A 22,294-nucleotide genomic window follows, 5' to 3' on the forward strand; every position below is an offset into this window, starting at 1 on the left:
TAAGTGATCTAGCACTAGAAAGCTGAGTATTCATGATTGTAAAGTGCACGGGATAAACCAGATACATTTCTGCCAGAACATCTAATCCTTGCTGATTTGATTTCCAAAGTGGTGTCCTCTGAGATTTTTTGCTCCTTTTTTGTGGGGAAGAGGAAATATTTGTATACACTAAAACCACTGCCTGTGGACACATCTGGGCTGAAGACCAACCACAATAAATGGTTACAGGGGAGAGGAGTCTTAAATCATAACATGGATTTATGGAAATGGCCAAGAGCCTTTTCTGGGGGAGATTTGACTCCTGAGCTGAAAACGCCTTCAGCTGGAGCTTCTGAAACACGTCTGATGGTTGTGACACTCTTAAGTACTACTAGCACCCTACTCGTGACATAGGCTATCGGCCCTGGGTAATGTATGCCAGTCTGGCTCACTTGTATAGCCCTGACGAGACCAAAGCATCTTTTCGATCCTTCCATTATCAATCTGACCACAGAAAGATTTTTGAATAAAAACCTCCCAGCAACACTCCCAGCCACTCCAATGATTAACAGATCTTATCAGGTTTTCTAATCCTGCAAGATAATACAGGTTTTTTCTCCAATGCAGTGGCAGATTCCTCAGAACCCCCACTAACCTTTGAGTCCCTGGAGGAGTGGCACAGACCTGACCCCATCTCATGACCTTCACTGCTCAAGCTCAAACAATGAGGATGACTAATTTAGATCAAAAGGCATCCAGGCACTAGAACTTCATATATTTCACAGGTCAAACAGCTATGAAGTGAGTTGCGTGCTTTGTAACTTTCTAGATTTAATTAGTAATTCCAGCTCAGCAAGGACACCCTACACTGTGACACCACCTGCGTCATTAGGTACTGATGTGACGAGCATACTTCCTGTCCCACAGATTCTCCCTCCTTTTAATAGAATTTTTTAAAATAAACTGTTCACAGGTTCCTCTTGACAACAAAAGCTTAATTCTGTCCCTCACGCTCACCCTGTCGTATCCAGGAGACGAAGGGGGTGGGATCAGCGGCCGCCATGCACTCCATCACCACGCTCTCCCCGGCCACCACCGTGGTGTTCTCCGGAGCGGCGACGATGGTGACATCTCCTCCTGCTGGCTGGGAACCTAGTGCCAGAAATAAAAAGAAGAGTCTGTCCTTCCGAATTGCCAAGTCCTTAAAAAAATACAGAACATAGAGCCCAAGCACCTCGGTAGTCTCATGTGTAGTAACAGCTCATGCCTAATTGGAAGAGAAAAGTGTGTCTTATTTCTACATTACTACAATATTTTCGTGGAAAAAAAAAAAAAAAAGAACAAATGGGTGCCCTGCAGATTTCCTATAATCATGCTGGCCCTAGTAAAAATTATTAAGATTTTCACATGGAAAATAAGTAGAGTTTCAACCTAGCAACCTTATCAACTGTTCCTAAATGGATGTTTGTTAACCAGATGAAACAACACAGCTATCCTCAGAGCAAGAGCAACACAAGGTGCTATAACAGCTCAGAAAGAAGCTGGTAACCTGGCTAGGGACATTCTGACATCCAGGCACTGTCCTGTAAACTGCAACAAAGAGAGGGGAAGCATCTGTGTCAAGGCACAGAGACTAAATCAGTCATGACACATCTGGAGGAGAGTGCGCTATTCAGCTCCTACATGCACAAACAGCCAACACGTAAACCAAGCAGCGTCTGCAGGCAGATCTATAGGCTGCATTGCACAATGTCTTGAGAATGGGATGGGGATTTTTTCGCTTGAAATGAACCTTCTGCCTGCATCTGCCCACTGCTGAGCAGAGGTTAAGGGAAGGTTAAGGAAATGCCTTTGCAGCAGCCAAATTTCTGTTGTCAGATGAAAACAACCCGAGCGCTCATGAGCCGACCAGACTGTTCGTGACCCTCAACAGTAGCAATGCTGTTCTTCCAGCTCTCCCAGAGATGTTTAACTCCGGGGGACACTTCTGTTGTTGTCCTCATGAAAAGAAAGATAACTGCAGAGGAGTCACGTAGTACAAGTAATTCTTAGGCCTGCCCCAGGGGCTCCCATGATCCGGCAGAGAAAGTTGTCAGCAGCAGGTCTCAAACAAATAAAAGCAAAGACCTTTTTGCACAATACAAACCATCTTAAAATGCTGCAAAGTTCAAAAACCAAGAGGCTCAGACAAGCTCATGAAGGAGACATTTACCAGGACTGTAAAATACAAAGGTCTCACTTCAGTCCCCAGCCTGAGATGCTCCCACATCTCTGTCCAAGGAAAGCACCACATTGCCTCCCTGCCCAGTTTGCTGGTTTTGGTTTGGTTTGGGGTTTTTTTTATGTGCTTTCCTCTAGCATCTACTGTAGTCACTTTTGGAGATGGCACTGCCCTGGCTGGACCTCTGGCCTGACCCACACCGGCAGTTCCTGTGACATCCAAGCAACACTCATTCCTGCTTGACTTTTTTGTGAATATAAACCAGAGAAGCTTTGGCTTCAGCATGGCAGGAGGCCGCACGCTGCTGCACCAAACGCACCATGCTCAGCCCAGCCCCAGGCTCATTGCCATTTACTCCAGCACAGAACTCTTGCCAAAGAGAGCTGGTTCAACACCAAAATCTTCTTGCAGTCCACACAGACGTGAAAGGGATTTCCATCTGTAGCATGACATGAGCACAGCTTAAAAGGAGCAGGCAAAATCCCGGAGGCATCAAAGGAAAACAGGAGGGAGCTGGAGCCGGTGCATGTCCAGCAGATGGAAGCAGAGACCGAGGAGCATCTGTGATCCCTGCCCAGGGCAAGGGCTGGACCCCTCAGAACTCCAACCCCAGCCACAGCAGGGCAAGGTGAGGAACAGAACAGGGACAAGAAGAAACAACAACAGACTACGGATTCAGAGGCCTTGTTGAGACACAGATCAAAGTCCTGGACGCTCTTAACTGCAGCACCAAGGCTTAGCCTGATGACTACTGAGCCAGAAAATGCGCGTAATGTAAAAACAGGCACGCGAGCTTCCACAACAGGCACGTAAGCTGAAGGATCAGAGAAACGTACGGCTCTTTGGAACAGCAGCTTTCTTTTAACTCCAGCTCCGGTTCAGCAAAGCACTGAAATAAATCCACAGGCAACCATTAGTCCTGCAAAACAACCGAGTGCAGGGACTCCAGCGAGACCCAGCTCGACGGGAAAGGCTGCTCAGCACGTTGCTAACGCGAGGCCCCAGCCCTTTCTCTTACCCAATGTGGCAGAGAGAGATGAGGCAACATCAGAGAAAGAACATGGAGAAGGAGCTTTTCAGCCAGGATTTGGAAGCAAAAGAAAAGGCTTTTATAGCAGCCTTTACAGGGACAGCCACAGTGCTTGGAAAACCTAAGGTCCTGGGAGCAGGAACGTATGGGGACAGAATTCCAGTTCACCACAGGAGTGCGCTTCTGTACCTGACACCAGCAGCTGCCAGCATACCTGCTGGGCAGGACATGGCTGAGACGTGGCTGTGTGTGTAAAGCTGTCCTTTTCTGCAGTGCGAAGGGAAAAACATAAATTTAGAGTAAAAAAAATAGCACCAGACAGATGGCAATATATTCCCTGCCAGATTTGCAAGCAGCTTTCTCTACCAGGCTTAGGGCAGGGGAAGGGAAAAGCTCCTGGAGCCTGACTTAAACACCCATCTGTTGAATTCAGCTGCGCAGCCCCAGTGCCGGCTGGCAAAGGCACTTTACAGGTGAAAGAAACTTCATGTGAAGGCACTTCCCCACATCTGAGATGATGTCACTTTGTCCCTAGACAGCTGCCAGGCACTAGGAGAGGGGTTTTATGCCCTCACTCTGAAATGGCCCCAAGAGCCATCAGCCCAGCTCTGCAATCTGATTTAACAGAGCCACAAGGAAGCAATACCATAAACCACAGCCTATATATTCACCTTTCCTTGGGACCCTGCATTTCTCCTGGCTGGGGAAAGAGCGACAAAACACTTCACCACCCTCACCCCGTGCTCCCCGCTGCCCGTCCTGCACCCTGGGTGCTTGCGAATGCACCTGTGCTGTCCCTTCTGTGGCACTAAAACCTTCCACAGCACTGCCATTTAAAACTTGAGCTTTGAGATTTTTTTCCCCCCTCTCCCAGCTTGATTTTGTCTCTCCGAGTAGCAAAGCTGGTCTACAAAAAAGCTTTGCATAGCCCGAGGTGCAACCAATGGATTCGTATGAAACCTTGCTATCACTGACGGTCTTTGTGGACTTTTTGCCCTTTTCAATCAGATGGATCAATTCTACTCTCTTTTACTGAAAAAAAACACCTGTAAGGTGCCAAACACAGCTCTGGGATGACTCCGAGTAGTGCACTCGGACTGAGAGAAATCCTCTGGGCATGGAAGGTATTAGAGATGAAGGTTCTTCTGCACAGTTTGTCAGCCTGCACACACATTTATGTTTGCACAGGGAGACACAAAGCAAGAGACAAGACTTACCGATAACCTGCAGAAATATTTCAAAATATTCCCCCAGGTTTTATTGTTTATGAACAACTCACTACAGCAGACTTCTCAGTTTATGTGTTTTTCCATAGGAAAAAGGAAAGTCCGGGCAAATTCAGGGGCTCCACTTTTTTGTACTGTTGCTCTCAGGGGCATTTCTCAGCATCAGGGATAGGCAGTGGGCAGGCACAGAGGAAACACAACAAATTTCTGATCGAGTGTAGTATAAAACCAAAAAGAGGTGGGGAGCGGAGCACAGGGAACCTCAGGACACCAGACACATCTCAGCACACGGGCTGCCTAACCTCTAAAAATCCAGTCTGTACCATTTCAAAGCAAAAAGAAACTGCAAGCAGGGATGTGAATGGAGGCACCATGGGGAGCTGCTTTGGGACAAAGCTCAAAATGTTTATTTGAAGTTATAGCTTGAGTTATAACATGCACGAGTGATTTCAAACTCCAAGAGTTTATAGCTTGGGTCTGCATCTAACGCATCCATAATTCATCAGCCATCCTTCTCCTGCCTCCCTGCTCTTGTCAGCGCGGAGTATCAGCAAAGAACTCAGGCGGCGCAACAGGAGGAAAACGTTTTTTGTTCAGCCAATTTGTGATGGTCGTTTGCAGCGACAAGAAGATGACTTCTTGGATGGGGACTAACACCTCTCTCCTGACTCCGTAAACATCCAGCTTCAGCGAAAGTGCTGGAAGGTTAAACATGACTTGCATGCTGACACATTCAGCTCTCGGCTGTCAGCAGTTCAAGATTTGGAGATATCCAACCATCAAGCAACGATCTTCTGTTCTGCGAACTTTCTCACCCTCTCTAGAGGAGGAGCATGAAACCTTATTCATCCCCGCGAGCCTCCTCGGGGAATAGATTCTAGCACCGAGCAGCTGTTCATTAGAGAAAGTCAATGCTGTCACTGCTGTTATTCTGCAGACAATAAAGGAGCAAATTACCCATTGCAAAAACGCACACCTTCAAAAAAAGCAGGCGCTGTGGTTGCAGAGCATGTCCTGCTCTCGCTCCCCAGCAATCTCCCTTTTCTCAGACAACTCACAGACCTCCTGAGGCTGGTCAGGGAGAAAGCTGACAGTAACCACAGAGGAGAAAACACATCCTCCACACCTGCCTTCCTCCTCCCTTTACACTTTTCTGGAAATCTATTTACAATTTATTGTTACTTCTGGGCTAGACCCAGGCCAGGAGGTAACTAGGCAGGACAGGTGCCTGTATCCTAATGCTTTGGCCCATCTGCTTTGGGACAAAATAACCAAGGTCAGATCACAAGCCTGAGCACAGTTAGCAACGTGTAATTCTTCTTTTGTAACTGTTCTCACCTGAACACAGCTGCAATGCTCAGCTTTGCGAACAGGACCAGCCAAGCAGCCAGGAAAGGACCAGCTCTGGTGATTTTTCAGAAGTGGACAGAGGTGCTGAGTGCTAACCTCCCAACACCCAACGATTCAGGCCTCCCCAAAGCATCCCAAGTCAAACACCACCTCCTCTTCTTCCCAAAACAGCTCTCACAACTACTCGTCCTTTCAAAAAATTACCATTTTCTTTTTTGGGTTTTTCTTCCACCTTTGCTATACCAGTCCCCGTGGCAGTTTGGATCCAAGTTCTGTTTCCCTCCATCACTGAGGCTGGGGAGGGGTGACTTTCGGTTACAAGATTTCACCAAACATCTGGTACCGCTTTGATGGCTGTCAGCATTGAGAACTCCTCCTCTGCAGAGAACCAGGCCTTGGTTCCACAAGCCTTGCAGGAGCTTTTTTCCTCAACAGGAACTCCAGCACTGACCATGCTTGGGCACCAGGACTGCTAAAATTGTCCCAGTGCAATTGGGTAGCACCACTGCCCATGGCCTTTGTCATTAGAAATGCTCCTTTTTTCCCTTTTCAGGCAGCTGCAGCTGCCTGGGTCAGCACAAGAGTCATCTTGGAAGGGAGGCTGAAAAGGAACCCGCTTTTATTGCACAAGTGAGATCATACTGGCATGTTTGGTTTGGCTTTTTGTGCCCAATAATATAAATGAGCTCAGTAAATCAGTTTTTTATTATCTTTTTACCTCACATCCTCCAAACATTTTGTAAGCAGTTATTTATTTATCCATGCAAACATTTAATTGCAAAGCTGAACGGGGAATAATTTATCTTCATGTTTTGGAATGGGGACAGAGTCTCTCTTCCTAGTTACTACATTAGTGCTGCAGCAGAGCAGCTACACATCATTTGTCATCTTTAAAGCAGCATACAAAAACATGCATAAATGATTAAAACACGGAAGTTCAATAATTTGCTTAGCGCTATTAAGAGACCTACACCTACAGCACTAGTATCTCAAACTACTATCAAAAAGCTCCCAACAAAGTCAGCAAACAGATCCCAAAACACGTGGTGCAACCTACACTTGCAACCTGCTCCTATGATGTCCATATATTTGGAAATATGGACAATATGGAGAATTTAATAGATGAAATACACTTCTGGGAGTGTTCATTTACTACCTGGACACACTCCTCAGACCAGCACCTGCCACAGCTTCTGGGATCTCTCCATGGAACGTGTCACATGCTGAGCATAATGCTCTAGGAACTGCTTCTGAATTGTCTTTAAGAGCTTGTTAAACATTTTCCCCAGCTCTGTGCCTCGTGTCTGGACGCCTGGGGAGCACAGGGACCCCAGTCCAGACAGAGGGGCCATCAGGCAGCCCTCTTTCACTCCCCTCCACTTCTTCATACAGCTGACAGATTTCAGCTCAGAAATTAAATCCTTTAATGTACCAGCTCAGCCAGAAGCTGACACCCTGAACTACATGTAACCAGAAGCCCAGAGCAAGGCTGAGCAGTGGCAGGGCTCCAGAAATCGCCTCGGATTTTCAGAGGGCTCTTCCCCCACCCCCAAAAACTTTTGCTCCTTTAGGGAATGGAGTTTTACACATCCAGAGTACATTTATTTCTGCTGCAAAGCAGCCGGAGCGTGCTTTGCCCACCACTCCACCTCCTGCAAAGCTGCGAACATTGGCTCTCTGTTTGCGTACATGCATTTGGAACCGCTCTTCATTACGCCAGGAGGGACAGGAGCCAGCCAGACTGCACGACGAATTCCGGCTTGCTTCCCCAGCAAGCGCTTGGAAGCGCCTCCGTTTGTACCGCTCCGAGTGGGAGCCAGGCAAAATAAACAGGAGGTGCCCGGCTGCACGGAGAGCTGCTGCTTCTCGGGAGAGTTGGGGCTCTCCTGCTTTTCTGACAGAGGTTGGAGACCTCAGGGCACGCGTCTGAATTCTCAGAAGCTGGCAGATACACTGCAAAGAGTTTCTGGGAGGCAGAAGAACTGCATTCCACGAGCTGGAACGTGGCAGAGGCAATACCCTATTTCCCCAAAAATAAGATCAGGTTGATATTGATTTTTGCTCCAAAAGATCCTTACTTTTTTACATGTATATCTGCCTGGACACTATTTAAATTGACTTTTTTTATGAACTGTAACTATGGCTTATTTTTGGAGTAGGGCTTATATTTTGAGTATCCTCAAAAATCCTGAAAAAAATCACTCTACAGCTTATTTTCAGGGTAGGCCTTATTTTCAGAGGAACAGGGTAGGAAGCTCACACCAAGGGTACAGAGGACATAGACCCAACAGGACTGTGTTGGAGCATCATTGATAATGTCACCATTTGAGATAATTATTGATAAGCAAGCCTTTAATGATTCTTGGCACATTTTCACAAATCTTAATGCAAACTCCTTGAAGGAAGGCCCTCTGGACAGCAGGGTATAAACTGCCGGATCAGATGAGACGCCCCCTCCAAATCAGTGAACACCAAATGGCCCTGGGGACCTGAGCTTGCCAGCCTCTGGGATTCAGTGGGAACATCCCCACATTTTAACCATCGTTACCCCAGCTCTCTTTGTCGCTTTCCTAGGCCAGCAATCACCTGCCAGGATGATGCAGGAAATCTCCAAGAATAAAAGCTGTGAGGCAGGTAAAGATCCTCTGTTACCTCTTGGCACAGAAATGAGACTGAGATACGGTCAACAGAAGATTCTTCTGGCTCAGAGGTCACAAGCCCCGAAATTCCCCCTTGCTCAGTCTCTCATCTTGTCTCTGTGCCCAGAGCCATTTCACTCCAGGAACTTCCTCCTTGTGCTCAGAGGCTGTTTCCCAGGGGCTGACACGTATTTCATCAGATCTATTTGCAATTCAGATTTATTTGCGACATCAGATCTATTTGCAATTCACGTACATGTAGTGACAGCGGAGAGGGAACAGGTTGAGGCGCTGGGCTGTGCAGAAGGACACAACCTGTTTGCTTTGTGACCAGGACTTGTGCTCTGCCCCATTCCACCTGCCAGCGAGGGTCGTTCATGTCACTGCCATGCACGGCTTTGAAGGCAGAAACATTACGGGAAGCCACCTCGTAGCACGGTCTCCCTGATGCCAGGTACACAGAATGCTTCCCACAAGCTCAACTTCAACACACAACATGCCGGGAGCCCACAGTAACACAGTCTGGCAGCAAATGACGACTGCCAACTTGGAAGGAAGAATGAAAGGCAGATGGATGCATCTGCATTAACTCAGGACAATGCAAATCTGTTTTTCTAGGAGAAGTCTGGAAGGAAAGCTGGGCTTTCCACAGGAAAAGATCATTAGTGATATCCATAGACACTGAGTGCTGCAGAGAGCCCTGACCACCTCCTTATCCATCCTTCTTCACTTTTCCTGCTTCTCGCTCTTGTCCACAACCCACATGGCATGGGCCCTTGGCTGCACTGGAAACAGAGCAGGGCAAGAACATCTCTCAGTCACTGAAGGCAAACTCCCAGCCGTATCCTGAGCGACCCTGGCATCTGAGATATCCAAGCGAGGGCTCAGAGCAGCACAGCTCAGCGCTGACTCAGCCCCCGCTGTGATCTGGGCCAACTTGCCCCATTCTTGTTCCTTAGCAGACCTGTGAGTCTTTGAGACAGAGACAAGTTTCCTCCATATGTCTGTCCCTCATCTAAAGCAACGGGACCGTGAGCTTTGCTGTGCCTCTGGACACTCTCAACATCATCCCTCCAGCTGTTAAGATGCTGTAAGCACTGCAGGGCACCGCTAGCCCTTGACCTCAGATTGCTACTGAGGCTCTGCTGTGACACAGACAATTAATAATTGACAAGTGCCATCAGGAAACCAACCACATCAACCTTCCTGTACCACGGGCCGCTGCAAGCTGCTGACCTAATTATAATCTCTCTTCTTAGCTCCCTTCAGCCTCACCGTGCAGGCACGGCCTGTTCAGCAACCTCTGGGAGAGGCCAGGTGTGATCTGGACAGTGCAGATGTGCCAATGCACCCCAGGGTTACAGCACCACCAAAATACTCCTGGAGGAGAGCTGAACAGAGACCGCCGCTTAAACCCCGCTTCAGTCAGAGACTTATTAAACACCAGCTCTGATTTCAGGAAGCCTCAAAAGCTCAGCAGATCTGGATTAAGACAAGATGCACATAGAGAACACTGGAGTATCACAAAACATCCCTGAATCCTGCCGTCCCCGGTCTTCAGGAGTCAGAGGCAAAGCCGCCTGTAACACACGAGCCTGGCCATACCTGACAGCTCCAAATATCGCACACAGCCAACGGTGCATGTGGGAGAGACCAGGTCCCCCTCAGGACCTGGCAAGGGCTCACCTGTTCCCAGCTGTACATCCCTTGTTCTGCTCTATTATCCTTGACACCTCTCTTGCCACTCACTTCGGTGCCAACCCCGGGCTTAGCTGTTCTGCTTAATGGGAGGTGAGGGCTCTGAATTTTCTATCAAACCCTCTGTCACCGCAGGCTGCTAGAGCTGTCAGGAGCGTGGCACATCACAGTCCCACCGAACTTCACAGACAGCTGAGCTGAAACTCCCCCTCCGGCTCCCAGGAAGAAGCTGCTGACACTTGAGCTACGAGAAGCTTTCCCCCGGCGATGCGAGCGGCATGATGTGTGCTGGCCCTGTACGAACTCCAGCCGGGGAGAGAGCTGTGTGTTTGGGTGGGTGCCTGACGCATGTCTGCACCAACCCTTCACAAGTTTCACCCAAAATCTGTGGTCTCCATCCTGTTCCATGCGTGCTTAAAATCACTGGCATCACTAGGCTCAGGAAAAGAGAGATGGAGTGAAGGTTTACAGCTCAGTGCTAGGCAGAAGGTCACTTCTAGCTTTTAAGATTTAATTTTTAAGCTAGAAATGCTGTGTATTTCCTCCTTGATCTTGCCATCCTCTGAATTCCCACTCACCATGGTTCGCTTAGCATTCTCTGCCACAGAAGGGGATCAAGAGCATTCTTCACAACCCGGCAGACACATTAGGCAAACAGCTTCAGCAGATACCTGCCACACAGGATACCGGAGCTTCGAAACACATAAACAGAGTCCTCATGGCTGAGCTTTTGGGATGTCAAGTGGAGATCAGTTCCCCGATTAACTGCTGGGAAAGCGAGAGAGCAAAGAAAAACAGGATGCTACAAGAAGAGAGGGAAAAGGGACAAGAGCTCTGTGCTCCGCAGAAGAGGCAGCAGCAGAGAGTTAAGCAGTGTCCCATGCCCACAAACCCAGCTGTGGATAGAATCATAAAATATTTTTGGTTGGAAGGGACCTTCCCAGCTCCCCCAGTGCCACCCCTGCCATGAGCAGGGACATCTTCACCAGCTCAGGTTGCTCAGAGCCCCGTCCAGCCTGGCCTGGGATGTCTCCAGGGATGGTTCATCCACCACCTCTCTGGGCAACCTGGGCCAGGCTCTCACCACCCTAAGGGGCAACAATCTCTTCCCCACGTCTGGCCTGAATCTCCCCTTTTAGTTTAAAACCATCATCCCTTGTCCTATCGCCAACAGGCCCTGCTAAAATAACTCTCCTTCTACGACACGCAGGTTCCTGCTGGAGGAAGACCAAGCCTCACTAGGTGGGACCATCACCTCACTCTGGTTAACACTGCCCTTCACCAACAACACCCAACGGGACCAACACCCAGCTGCGGTCAGGGAGGTCAGACCAGAACAGCACTGACCCGAACCCGAGCTGCCCTGTCTCCGTATCACTCGGTACCCACATTCAAAGCTGCGAGGGGAGCCCAGCACGTGCCGTCAGGCGGAGAGCCAAGCCAGCATCCAGCACGTCGTTCGCACATGCAGGGACTGCAAATCCACTTGTGGTAACAGCACGTCTGTTTCTGCGAGGTGGTGGCCAACTGCGAGCGCTGCTCACTTCATCAGCACCTTCCCCTTCATCCCCAAAGCTCAGCCCATGCAATAGCTATATTTTCCTACAGCCCTCTGGAGCAGGAACCACCCAGGTCCCAGCACCCAAAGCCAGGCTCTCCCTTGGTACCTGCAATATAAGCACCTACAGAACAAAAAACGTGAAGGTGTTTCAGCTGCCTCCGAGCTCTGTCCCTGTTATCATATTTCATACAAATATTTGGCTGAAAAATACATTTCCTGGGACACTGCTGCAGCAAGCTGCTACAACTGTCAACGTAAATGATGTTCTGCCAACGGCAATCTCGCGGTGTCATCTCTAATAACACTGCACTAAATCCCAGCTCACCGGGGACGTGCTCATCTGCTGGAAGACTCTTCAGTGGCAGGTTCAGCCCAGACCTCGGCGCTGCTGCCCCGACACCCATTGCCCTCATCTGTCCTCCCCGCTCCTGCATTTATTGGATCACGCGGAGCATGACTGCAATAGCACCGCACAAACATCCCTGCGCAGACGTTTTGTCAGTGCTGGGGGGAGGCTGTTGCACATTCGGATTCTTGCCAGCCTGCTCTGCAGCAAAAGTTTTACCCGTAGACCAGAGCAACGTGTCAGCACAGTCACAGCTACTCCCCACGCACGGATCAGGAACAGGGTGCAGATGACACAAGGAAGAAAAACCTCCCACCCACAATCAGGTATGTAACTGTGTCTTCCTCTGCAAGCGCACCTGAGCAGACAAACCTCCAGTGCCAAATGCTCATTATCACTCTGCAGCCTGACCTATCACTTCTCAGAGGGCAACTCCAAGCCTATTAAATTATCCCTATTTACAGCAGCAGAAATTAAAGTGTTAAGGAACTGATTCATAGCCTGACAAACAAGAGAGGAAAGGAGAACCCAAGAGTCCTGGCTCCCAGGGCCACGCTGTGTTGACTCCTCTACGATGACCATCCTGTAAATGTGAAAAAATAAACACTGTAGGTTTTTCAGCCTACAGGAAGGAGTTGTAGGGGTCAGGATCCCAAAATGCATGGTCTTGTTTTAATCTCTTGTACTTCTCCCAGTCCAGTCAAAACTCTATCATATTCTAAAATTGCGAAGATCTTTAACTTTCTTTGGGTCACTTAGGGGGCACCACATCACTTAAACATATTCAAAGGGATGAAAAACCAAGGAGGATGAATATTTTAAAGAGCCCAAACACTGTGCAGCTAAAGATAACAGGATGAACCACAGGAAAATGAAATTTGGGTTAGCTATGGAGAAGAGAGATCCCAGCAAACATTCAATGGGGAAGATGCAATGGGAGCCACACTCCTTGTGTCATATAAAACCAGAATGGATTAAATCCTTACAAAAACACACTGTGCTAGCAGAAGCAAAGCCTCTGACAGTTATTTGTGCCATGCTGAGGATGCACGTCTCACTGTATCGAATGTGGGGCAAACACGTCACAAGAGGCAGTCCCTGTCCCCAAGAAAACACACAAAGAGCCAACATGTGCATGACACGGAGAGGAAAAGTGAAGTGACAGGCAAAGCGACCTGCTGAGACCACACAACATCACACTCCCCAAGCTTTTCTGCTGCTCTTCTTCGAGAGCTGCTTCACAAAGCATGGCAGTGCTTCCTTGGGTATGGCGAGGACCTGGGAACACAATCAGGACACACAGGGAATTAACTCTTTAAATGCAAATTCAGAGTAGGGCTCCAGAGACTGTTTTCAGAAAAAAAGCTACAAGAAACAAGACATGGCCTTGCCAAGAGCTCGCCCCAAGCAAAGGCACCATGCACAGATGGGGCGCCCGGGAAAAGCATCCTGTAGCCAGCTCCTGATGCCCTTTTGGCAGAGAGGGCTGTGGTGTCCACCCATCATCTTGCCCAGGTGAGGAGTAAACAAACAGAGCTTCCAGATGCATTCGGTACTCCGTCCGCCGGGGAGCAGCAGAAAACCAAGGGGAAAACCCAAGTTCTCCCTATTTCCACAGCAGGCTGTGTTTCAGGGCTGTGTGACCGCTATCCCGCTCTCCGTCTGCTCTCTTCCAGCAAAAAAAACCCCACGGCTTCCCCAGGGAACGTCTGGAAATTTGTACCATGAAGTCTGCACAGCCGAAACATCTGCAGCGCTTCCAGCACCAGCGTGTCCTGCCCCAGCAAGGCCGGCATGTGTTCAGGCACCAGCACACAATCCAGCCTTCCCCATGTGATGGGGAAGTCAAATCGTCAAGTGAAACGACACTTTTGGTGGTTTTAGGCCACGCAAATACAGCAGAAGGGGGTCGCACTAATTGCTGCCTCTACTGGGAAAAGGCCTTTAATAAGGGAGATGGAACAATTCCCAGTCATCATATTGGGAACGAGGATGAGGGGAGGGTGGGGGAGGAAAAGGACAACTGGGCAGAAGAGCCACAGGGAAACGGATTCTTTTGCTATGCACAGCCAGCTAAATCCAGCCCTGTCTGGCAGAGGCATGAACATGAGATGTTCCCAGGCCTGAGGGCTGGCAACCCAGCGCACATGGAAGTGTTTGCATTATATCCAGCCCCAAAACCCGTCACGAGCACCCAGACTCAGTCACCACCACACGGTGCTGTCACCAGGCCACCAAAGCTGCAGGTACAGCCACTGAGGAGGCACTCGGTCCCGTGGCACAGACATTTTCCAGGAGCCTTGGCAGTGCAGCAGGACCAGAAGGCTGCACTGCCATCTACACCAGCACAAACAACCCAATACATCAGCAGGGAGGGAAGAAGAAATAGTTTAGTTGCTCCTGCCTGCAGATATAGGAGGTTTGGTCCCTCAAATTTCTAAATAAGCAACTCATGCAACACAAAAGAGCTGTATTTCAGGCTATTGTTCTTTTGTGTTTGTGGTTCATTTTTTCCCCCTGGGATTTTTTGTTTGGTTTAGTTTGGTTTTACTTTTTAAAACTAGCAAAGGATTTCTGCCAGAAGGGTTCACTCCAGCTATTATACTATCAGCTGCTTCTGAACGGCAAGGAAAAGACTCTTCTAGCCAGTCTAGGCATCCAAAAATGTGCCTCTGACGGTGAAGCGCTGAAACAAAAAAGGATCAATACCACGCCAGTCACTCATGGAGGAGTTTGCAGCCTGCACAGGTCACTGCAGTTTCCCATCTGTCTCCGAGATACTTCTCCCCAATTATAAAAAACCCCAGAGATTTAACAGGCATGTTTTTCAGCACTATCAGCTCAATCTGGTGAAAAACTCAACCTCGCATATTTGTTTTTGCAGCCAGCGGGTGGTGTGGTGCTGCAGAAGTGAGATTTGGGCGAGAACTCCAGGCAGAAATCTGCTCAGGCCGGCTGGTGCTCCAGAAGGAACATTTCCCATTTAACCTCTTCCCTCGCCTCCATTTGCAAAGCAGATTAAACAATGAAGAATTACGAGATACAATTATGCAGAACAAGTTATGATGCCAAGGACAGCATATTCACCTTTGTAGCTTGATCAATATTACTTATCAATAGTGAACCAGACCCAACGCGGGAGCTGCCTCTGGAGTGTGGAACTGCCCACAGCAAGCGCTCCCCTCGTCTCCGCGCTTCATTAAGCACACAGAGGATCTGGCAGGGGCTGGCAATTAGATACGGAGCATTCAACTGCTCACGAATTCTCTGCAGATTCCACACAGATTACCTCCACGACACAATCCATTGATCAGAGGTGTATTCTCAGGCTCCACAGTTAATTACGCTCCCTGCTGATGGATGAACAGCAAAGCCATCTCTGTGAAAATACATTGGTAGCAGAATGCCAAGCAATGCAATCCGAAACAAAGACAAAAGGGCCGGGAAGGATTTCAGAGCTTTCAGGGTTAAAGCTGACTACAAAATAAATCGGGGTCAGCATGAACAGGAGACAGATGTGGCAAGAGGGCACTGTCCTGAGACAAGGGACAGCTCAGCCAGACTGCCAGCCCTGGTGGGTTTGTCCGCTTGCAGGATGGGGATTACACAGTCCTGGGGAAGCAGCCAGGCACGCTGGAGTCTAGTGACCCCCACTGCACCTACACGCTCACGTGTCCAGACTCGCCCACCGCACTCCCGGTTTACTGAGAAAAATGCGCTCAGAGATTGAGGCCCAGATCTGGAGGCAAAGGGCAGCTCGCACCCAAAGCCTTGCTCCAACCCTCTGGGTCACCAAAGAAATCCCAGCTGCGGGTGTTCCCAAATACCACAAAAAGATCTCTGGAGCTCACCCAACAGCTCAGCAAAGAGCCAGCAATACGGACACAGAATGTAAGCTGGATATCACTGTGCTTAACCTCCTCTGGACTCTGCTAGGTGACCCAGGGTCAACACAACCCTGGCAACTATTCCAGCCTCCCAACTATTTCTCTTGCCAGCCTGGGCAAGCATCTTCCTCCATCCCTGCCACCCTTCGTTCCTCTTGCCAGCCGAGGCCACCGGAGATACTGGCACAACAAGGCTGCACTTCCCCAAGGTGCACACAGGGGGCCTGACCCCTTCTAGGAGCCTCAGAGCATAAAGGAGTCAAGGGCTGTTAAAACCCACCTGCTGTTAGAATCCACCTGCAAAACAAAATCCCTTGGCACAGCAAGAAACAACCCCATTATTATTATAGTTTTTGGCTGCCTAGTCCTGGGGCTGGGCAAAGCAGCCAGCTGGGACTCCCAGGCGGCAACACGTCCCAACCCAGCCTGCTTGTCCCATCAGAGTAAAGAGAAATCTTTAATAAAATGCCTCCTCTGCAAGTTTTAACCAAAGCCACACCAGAAGGAGAGACTGCCACTGATGTTTCTGCTCAGGTTGCCATCACACGCAATGGCTATCTGGCAGACACATGCTGAGCCCAACACGCTCCCGTCTGCTCCTCACCTTTCAGCACACTGAGGACCGCGTCGTTGCTGTAACGTCTTCGGGCGGCGTTGGTTGCCACGCAGTGGTAAGCCCCAGCATCACTCTCCTGCACATCCACAATTTGGAGGACACCATTTGGAAGAGTTATAAACCTGAGGGACCAAAAGGAAGAGTGTGAGATAGGCCATGCCTTACCTGAGCTATTCATCAACTCAAAGCCCTTTCAGCCCTTCTTCGTCACCTGCAGATGTATCGTGTACCAACCCTGGTAACCACAGCAGTGTGGGACCAACAGACCTTTGAGCCACTCAACTGGCAGTTCTTAAAAAGCAGAAGGTACAGATTTATCTGCACACTGGAGTTTTCAAAACATAGGATCTGCTTTTGGGAGACCAGACCAACAAGGCTTTGCTGATACAAGCCAACTCTATAGTATAAAACAACCATAATACATACATACATATACATTTCTACATTCAGATTTGTAGACATCTTCAAGTGCCTTCACACACACTACAGCCAGTTTCACCACTTGTTTTTGACAAAAATTTGACAGTACATCACAAAGAAGCTTGAGCATCATCTTTTGCCTGTTGCACCTCAAGTAGCTGAAGGGACTAACACAGCTACATCTCCACGGCCCAACGCAGCCAGGACTCAGCTGCCTGAAGCTGCCCCATTCCTGGCTTGTGTTGATTTTGTTCTTCCAAGAGCTTCTGGTTTTCACAAGCTGACAGGCGTACAAATCACCCCACATATGCCCATGGGGTGCTGCTGGCCAACACTTCCACAGAGTGAAATGGTTACATAGCTCGTAACATGAACACAATCCTTGCTGCATTCTACCGAACAAAGCAGATGATTAGCAATTAGCATAAAAGTAGGAGCTGGCTGTCAGCATCTCCATTTTCTGCCTGGATTCCTAGATGGCAGCCTCTTTATTCTTGAATACAAGGCACAAAGCCTACGTGATCCTTTTTAATTATATATGAGATCCATTTTTAATTGCAAACCTCTATAAACGGAGCTGCCGCGCTTTGACAAGCATCTCTGGGTTATCAGTCTTCATTATGAAGAGGGCACGTTCAAAGGCAATTGCTAAGGGGAGGGATAGCAGCTATTCCACGGGAACGGCACAGAGACAACTACTAACCATGAATGTCAGTCCTTCCATCCACAAAGATCCCAGTAAGTATATTCTGTAAGTCAGACTGTGGTTCTCCAGCTACTGAGACAGCTGGAATGCCATGAGCGAGGGTCACAGAACCAGGGGGGTCTTAGACCATCCATCCTGTGTTCAAGCTGTGGTCACCACCAGCACACACCTGCTCCTGCAAACATTTATGCTAAATCTCCAGTAATGGAAACGCCTCCCCCGCCCTAAGCAGTCTGTTCTAGAGATAAATATCCTTTCTGCAAGTCTAGCATCTACCCTGGACCTCAGCCGCTGCAATGAGAGCTCATAAATTCTTGTCCTCTTCATAGCTGATGGAGAAACAGAGCTCTTCCAGTGACCATATTGTCTCCGATGGCACAGTACCACAGCCTGACTCATGGACACAGACTTGCTGAAGCTTCCACGTACACAAGGGCAACAGCCCCACACCCCTAAAGCCACACTCTTGCTTCTTACGAAGACACTCTTCTCAGGATCGAGCTCCAGAGACTTCAGAAGAGGTGGTAAGCAGAAAGCCCTCATCAGGATGCCTCATCAGGACTCAGGAGAAAGAAGACAAATATTTGCATCCTCTCAGCTCTGCGGAGGAAAGGCCTCCCACTGCGATAATATTTATTTTTGTCGTGCATCTGCTATTTGAGTCTGTAATTAATATCAACATATTTCAAACACTAGGCGAGCTACAAAAAGACACTCCAATTATGTAGTACAGATTCACTGAGGCTGGGAAAGACCTCTGAAAATTGTCTGTGGTCTTTCCCCTCTCAGAGCAGCCTCAGCTAGACCAGGCTGCTCAGGACCATGACCGTGGTCATGCTTGGCCAACATGTTCGGCTTCTCTTGAGAGCAGAAAACAAGCTGCTGTGTTTCTAAAGAGAGCAGGAGCGGGAAGCAAGGGGGAGTGAGGAGATGCAATCGACATGTAGCTCAAGATGGTCCCTTTGGTGAGACCAGCAGAAGAGAGATCTGCTTAATGCAGTCTGTCCTTTGGAAAGCACAGCAGCGGTGAGCCTCGCTCTCCCAGAGAAGCAAGGAGGGAAGAAACGCAAGATTTCTCCATCCACGATTCCTCCAATTCTTCAGGCTGCCAGCAGCCCTGAACGAGAAGCCTCCAGGCAGCCTGCAAGGGCACTTTGCTCCGTTGCCCAGCTCTCTGCAAGAAAGCCAAGTTCGCCTGATGATTCAGAGCAGACAGTTGGTGCTAGTGCTTCTTCCACACATCTTTTTGCCTGCCCACCTTCACCACAGATTATGCAGAAAACAAGAAACAAAGGACAGGCAGACAAAGGCTCTGGGAGAAACAGAACTGCTGGAACCTTGGCAGTCTCAGGAGTTTTGCCATTGACAGCTACAACATCAGGATCTCTGAGGAGACTGCGATGAACGGCGGCGAACGGCAGCTCCCGCCTGCAGCAGGTTGCTGGTTGTAGGTGTTCCTGCTCCAGAGTGGGGACTGGACTAGATGATCTTCCGAGGTTCCTTTCCACCCCTAACATTCTGTGATTCTGTGGTTACAGGGCAGCACATGCAGACCAGGGCCCAGCTACCACGGGTGCAGAAGACAGGAAGACTCAATGATCTTAAAGGTCTCGTCCAACCAAAATGATTCTATTATTCCATGATTCTAAGCTGCAAGAGCAACAAGGCACAAACATGGAGCTGTTCCCCTCTCTGCTCCTCCCGAGCAGACTCGACATGAGCTGGGGCAGAGGGGAGCAGTGTGTGTGTATGGCAGAGAACATTCCAGAGTTATCAGTCCAATTCCCTTTCTCACTTTCTCCCCAACAAACCGCTGGCACATCCTTCCTCACAGCCTGCTGAAAGTACACCAAAGAGACTGCGGCGCCGGTTCCCAGGACAAGTCAGGAACCTGCAGCTTTACTGCCGACTCTGCAAGTCCTTTTGCTCCCCGCTCAAGAGCCCTGGACATGAACATGAGCCATGTTAAGGCACCCCTGACATGTGACAGGAATAACCCCTTCACACAGATAAAACCCTCATTTAGCCAAAACGTGAAAAAACGATATTGTGATTGCAAACTAAGTGATCTGTAGGGTGTTTATGTGCAAACCTCCAGTTCTTAGCAAGTGCTCATCTTGGCTCTAGAGAAAATAAACAGCTATTTGGAGCCTGGTGTGAAACCCAGCCAGCACCTAAAACAGAGAAGAGATGACGCCAAGAGATGCAGCACACACCCCAAAGCAACGGCAATCTAGAGAAATCCTCCAAGCCACTTCTCAGCAGCTGCTGCACATTTAAGACTCTATTTTTTAAAAGTACTTCTGAGTCAGAATTGCAAAATACTTCTGTGCCTGGCTCGCGTATGAAAGCTAGATTTTGTCCTGAGCTTCAGCAGGGCAGGAAGGGTATTCTGAAAACATCAATAAGCACTTCTCTACCCTTTGGGTTGTCTAAGTATTTTTTAAGCTCAGTCTTCCGCACCTTTGAGGTGGCACCATGCTTGAGCCTGCACCCAAGGACAAAAGCCAAAGAGAGTGCCCAAAGGCAAGATCAACACAAAAAAGAAAGCAAAAAAAATAAAGGCAAAAAGAAAACAAAAGAAAAACAAAACCAAAACAACACTATGTCAGTTTGCCATGATTATTCTACCCCTCTTAAAAGAAATCATGAACACTGATGTAGTACCATTATCTCAAGGGCTGTATCTACAGCCTCAGAGCCTGATTTTGTACATTTGCCTAACTCTGCTATTCGGGAATATGAAATCATCATCCTGACGCCTACCTATCCAAACGATTGCATGTTCACAGGCTCATCAGATGTGTGCACAGGAGGGAGTCCACCGCAATCAGAGCTGGCCTGAGATCTGGTCCTCAGGCGGGATGGGGTGAAGATAACAGAGAGCGCTGGTTGGCAGCCAGCGTTTCCTGGAATTCACTTAATTCCTTCGAAAGCCAGTTATATTAAATCCAACAACAACAACTAGACAACAGCAAAAAAGCAAATCCTTCTGAAAAAGCATATTAGCTAAAACATGATTTAAAAAGCAAGATCTGCAGCCAGAGATTATGGTTTGGCTTTTACAAGGAAAACAATTTTCAGGCTGCCGGTGCTGAAAGCAATCTCTGAGCAAGTAATTTCACAACATCCATCGAGTTGTCCCATTAAAAAGCCACTGCCCTATCTATGGCACACTTCTCTCTGCAATCCCCTTTTTTTTCTCCTTTCTTTTAATTAATTATTTTTTTTCTCACTGCAAAGCAAGAGCCTCCTAGAAAGCTTTAGATGCCACACTTTCGACTCAAGGATCTAAGTGGTTATTCTTACTGAAAGAGTCATTGCTGCAAAATTATTCCTAAACTTTACACCACCCCTCCTTCCTTCCTCTTGGCTTAACTTCCCTGGGAGGAAATCACTCCTTCTGCAGAACAGAAAATCAGTTTTTAAAAACCAAAGGACAATGCAGGCACAATTCCCCTGCAGGAGTGATGTCTGCAGACCAACTAACAGCTCATCCTCTTCTCGTGTCTTGTAACTGAGTTTCATCAAGGAAAAGGCATCATGCTGCAGGACTTTTATCTTCTCCCATAAGAAAAGAAAATTCAGAGTCTTTTACTAGACGACCTCTGAACATGGGAATAAAACAAATGGAAAGACGACCTGCGTTACTGAGCACGCACTCTAGAGGAATCATTAGCCCTGAGCACTTGGTCCATCATGGCAAAGGTTTCAAAACAAGAGATGAGTAACAAAAAAAGGGCTTGGTATTTTATTTTTTTCTTTTCTTTTTTTGGTGGATTGGGTGACGTTTCAGGGAAGGTTAATTTTGTTCAGTTGCTTCTATCATCTCTCTCTTCATTCTACCATTTTACGAAGGTTTTCCACATTATAAAAGGACAGGTTTTGACCCAGAAAAGCAATCAGGGAATCACCTGGGTTCTGCTGGAACAGCTTCGTGGTCCTTCTCCCACGTGATGACAGGGGAGGGCAGCCCTTCGATGCGACACTCAAACCGGGCCATGCCATTTTCTTCCACTGTCTGCGACTCCGGCTGTTGGAAAAAGCGTGATAAGGCTGGGGAAAGAAAAAGGGGAGGGAAGGAAAGTTAATAACTCAGTGTTTTTGCTGAGAAATGCAAACCTGTTATGATGTAAGAGTTAAGAGGAAGGATTTCTCTCTTGAAGACAGCCCAAAATGTGATTTTTCACTTTCCCATGCCCTACAGACCCTCTGCAGTTCCAGTAACTGTAAGGTTTCAATGTGCAAATTTGCTTTTTGCCTCATTTTCTCCTTTAGGGCAACCGTGTGAGAGAAAAGACAGGCAATAAGCTGGTTTCAGCAGCTGCCTTCCTAAATTGCTTCCTTGTCTGTTCACTTGATCCATTTGGGAAGGACATGTAGAATGAGCAAAAGAAGAAGGGAAATGCCACAACCCAGAGAGACCAGAGTTTCCCCTTGCCTTGTGGCGTTCCAGCAGCCACAGGAAATTAAAACCAGGCAAGAGGAAGAACAAAGCCAGATGTCAAGCTACTTACACAAAACAACTGCCCACAGGCTGGAGAGTGGAGCGAACCCGTCAGAGTTATGATCCTCCTTCCCCACAGTGATCAGCTTTGCCTGCAGAAACCAACTT

The 22,294-nt window shown here is 48.4% G+C and overlaps 1 protein-coding gene across 5 annotated transcripts in view; it reads right to left on the reverse strand.

Moving 5' to 3' along the window:
• Positions 1 to 22,294, reverse strand: part of IGDCC4 (immunoglobulin superfamily DCC subclass member 4) — an 88,115-nt gene that overhangs the window by 29,917 nt on the left and 35,904 nt on the right. For all 5 annotated transcript variants that reach the window (XM_065076755.1, XM_065076756.1, XM_065076752.1 and 2 more), the window contains exons 3-5: positions 21,594 to 21,735; positions 16,542 to 16,675; positions 997 to 1,131 (exon numbers count right to left, since the gene is read on the reverse strand). In XM_065076755.1, the coding sequence (XP_064932827.1) occupies positions 997 to 1,131; positions 16,542 to 16,675; positions 21,594 to 21,735 (411 nt within the window). The remainder of the gene's footprint in view (positions 1 to 996; positions 1,132 to 16,541; positions 16,676 to 21,593; positions 21,736 to 22,294) is intronic.

The sequence above is a fragment of the Columba livia genome, chromosome 11 (genome assembly GCF_036013475.1).
Source record: "Columba livia isolate bColLiv1 breed racing homer chromosome 11, bColLiv1.pat.W.v2, whole genome shotgun sequence".
Lineage (NCBI taxonomy): Eukaryota > Metazoa > Chordata > Aves > Columbiformes > Columbidae > Columba > Columba livia.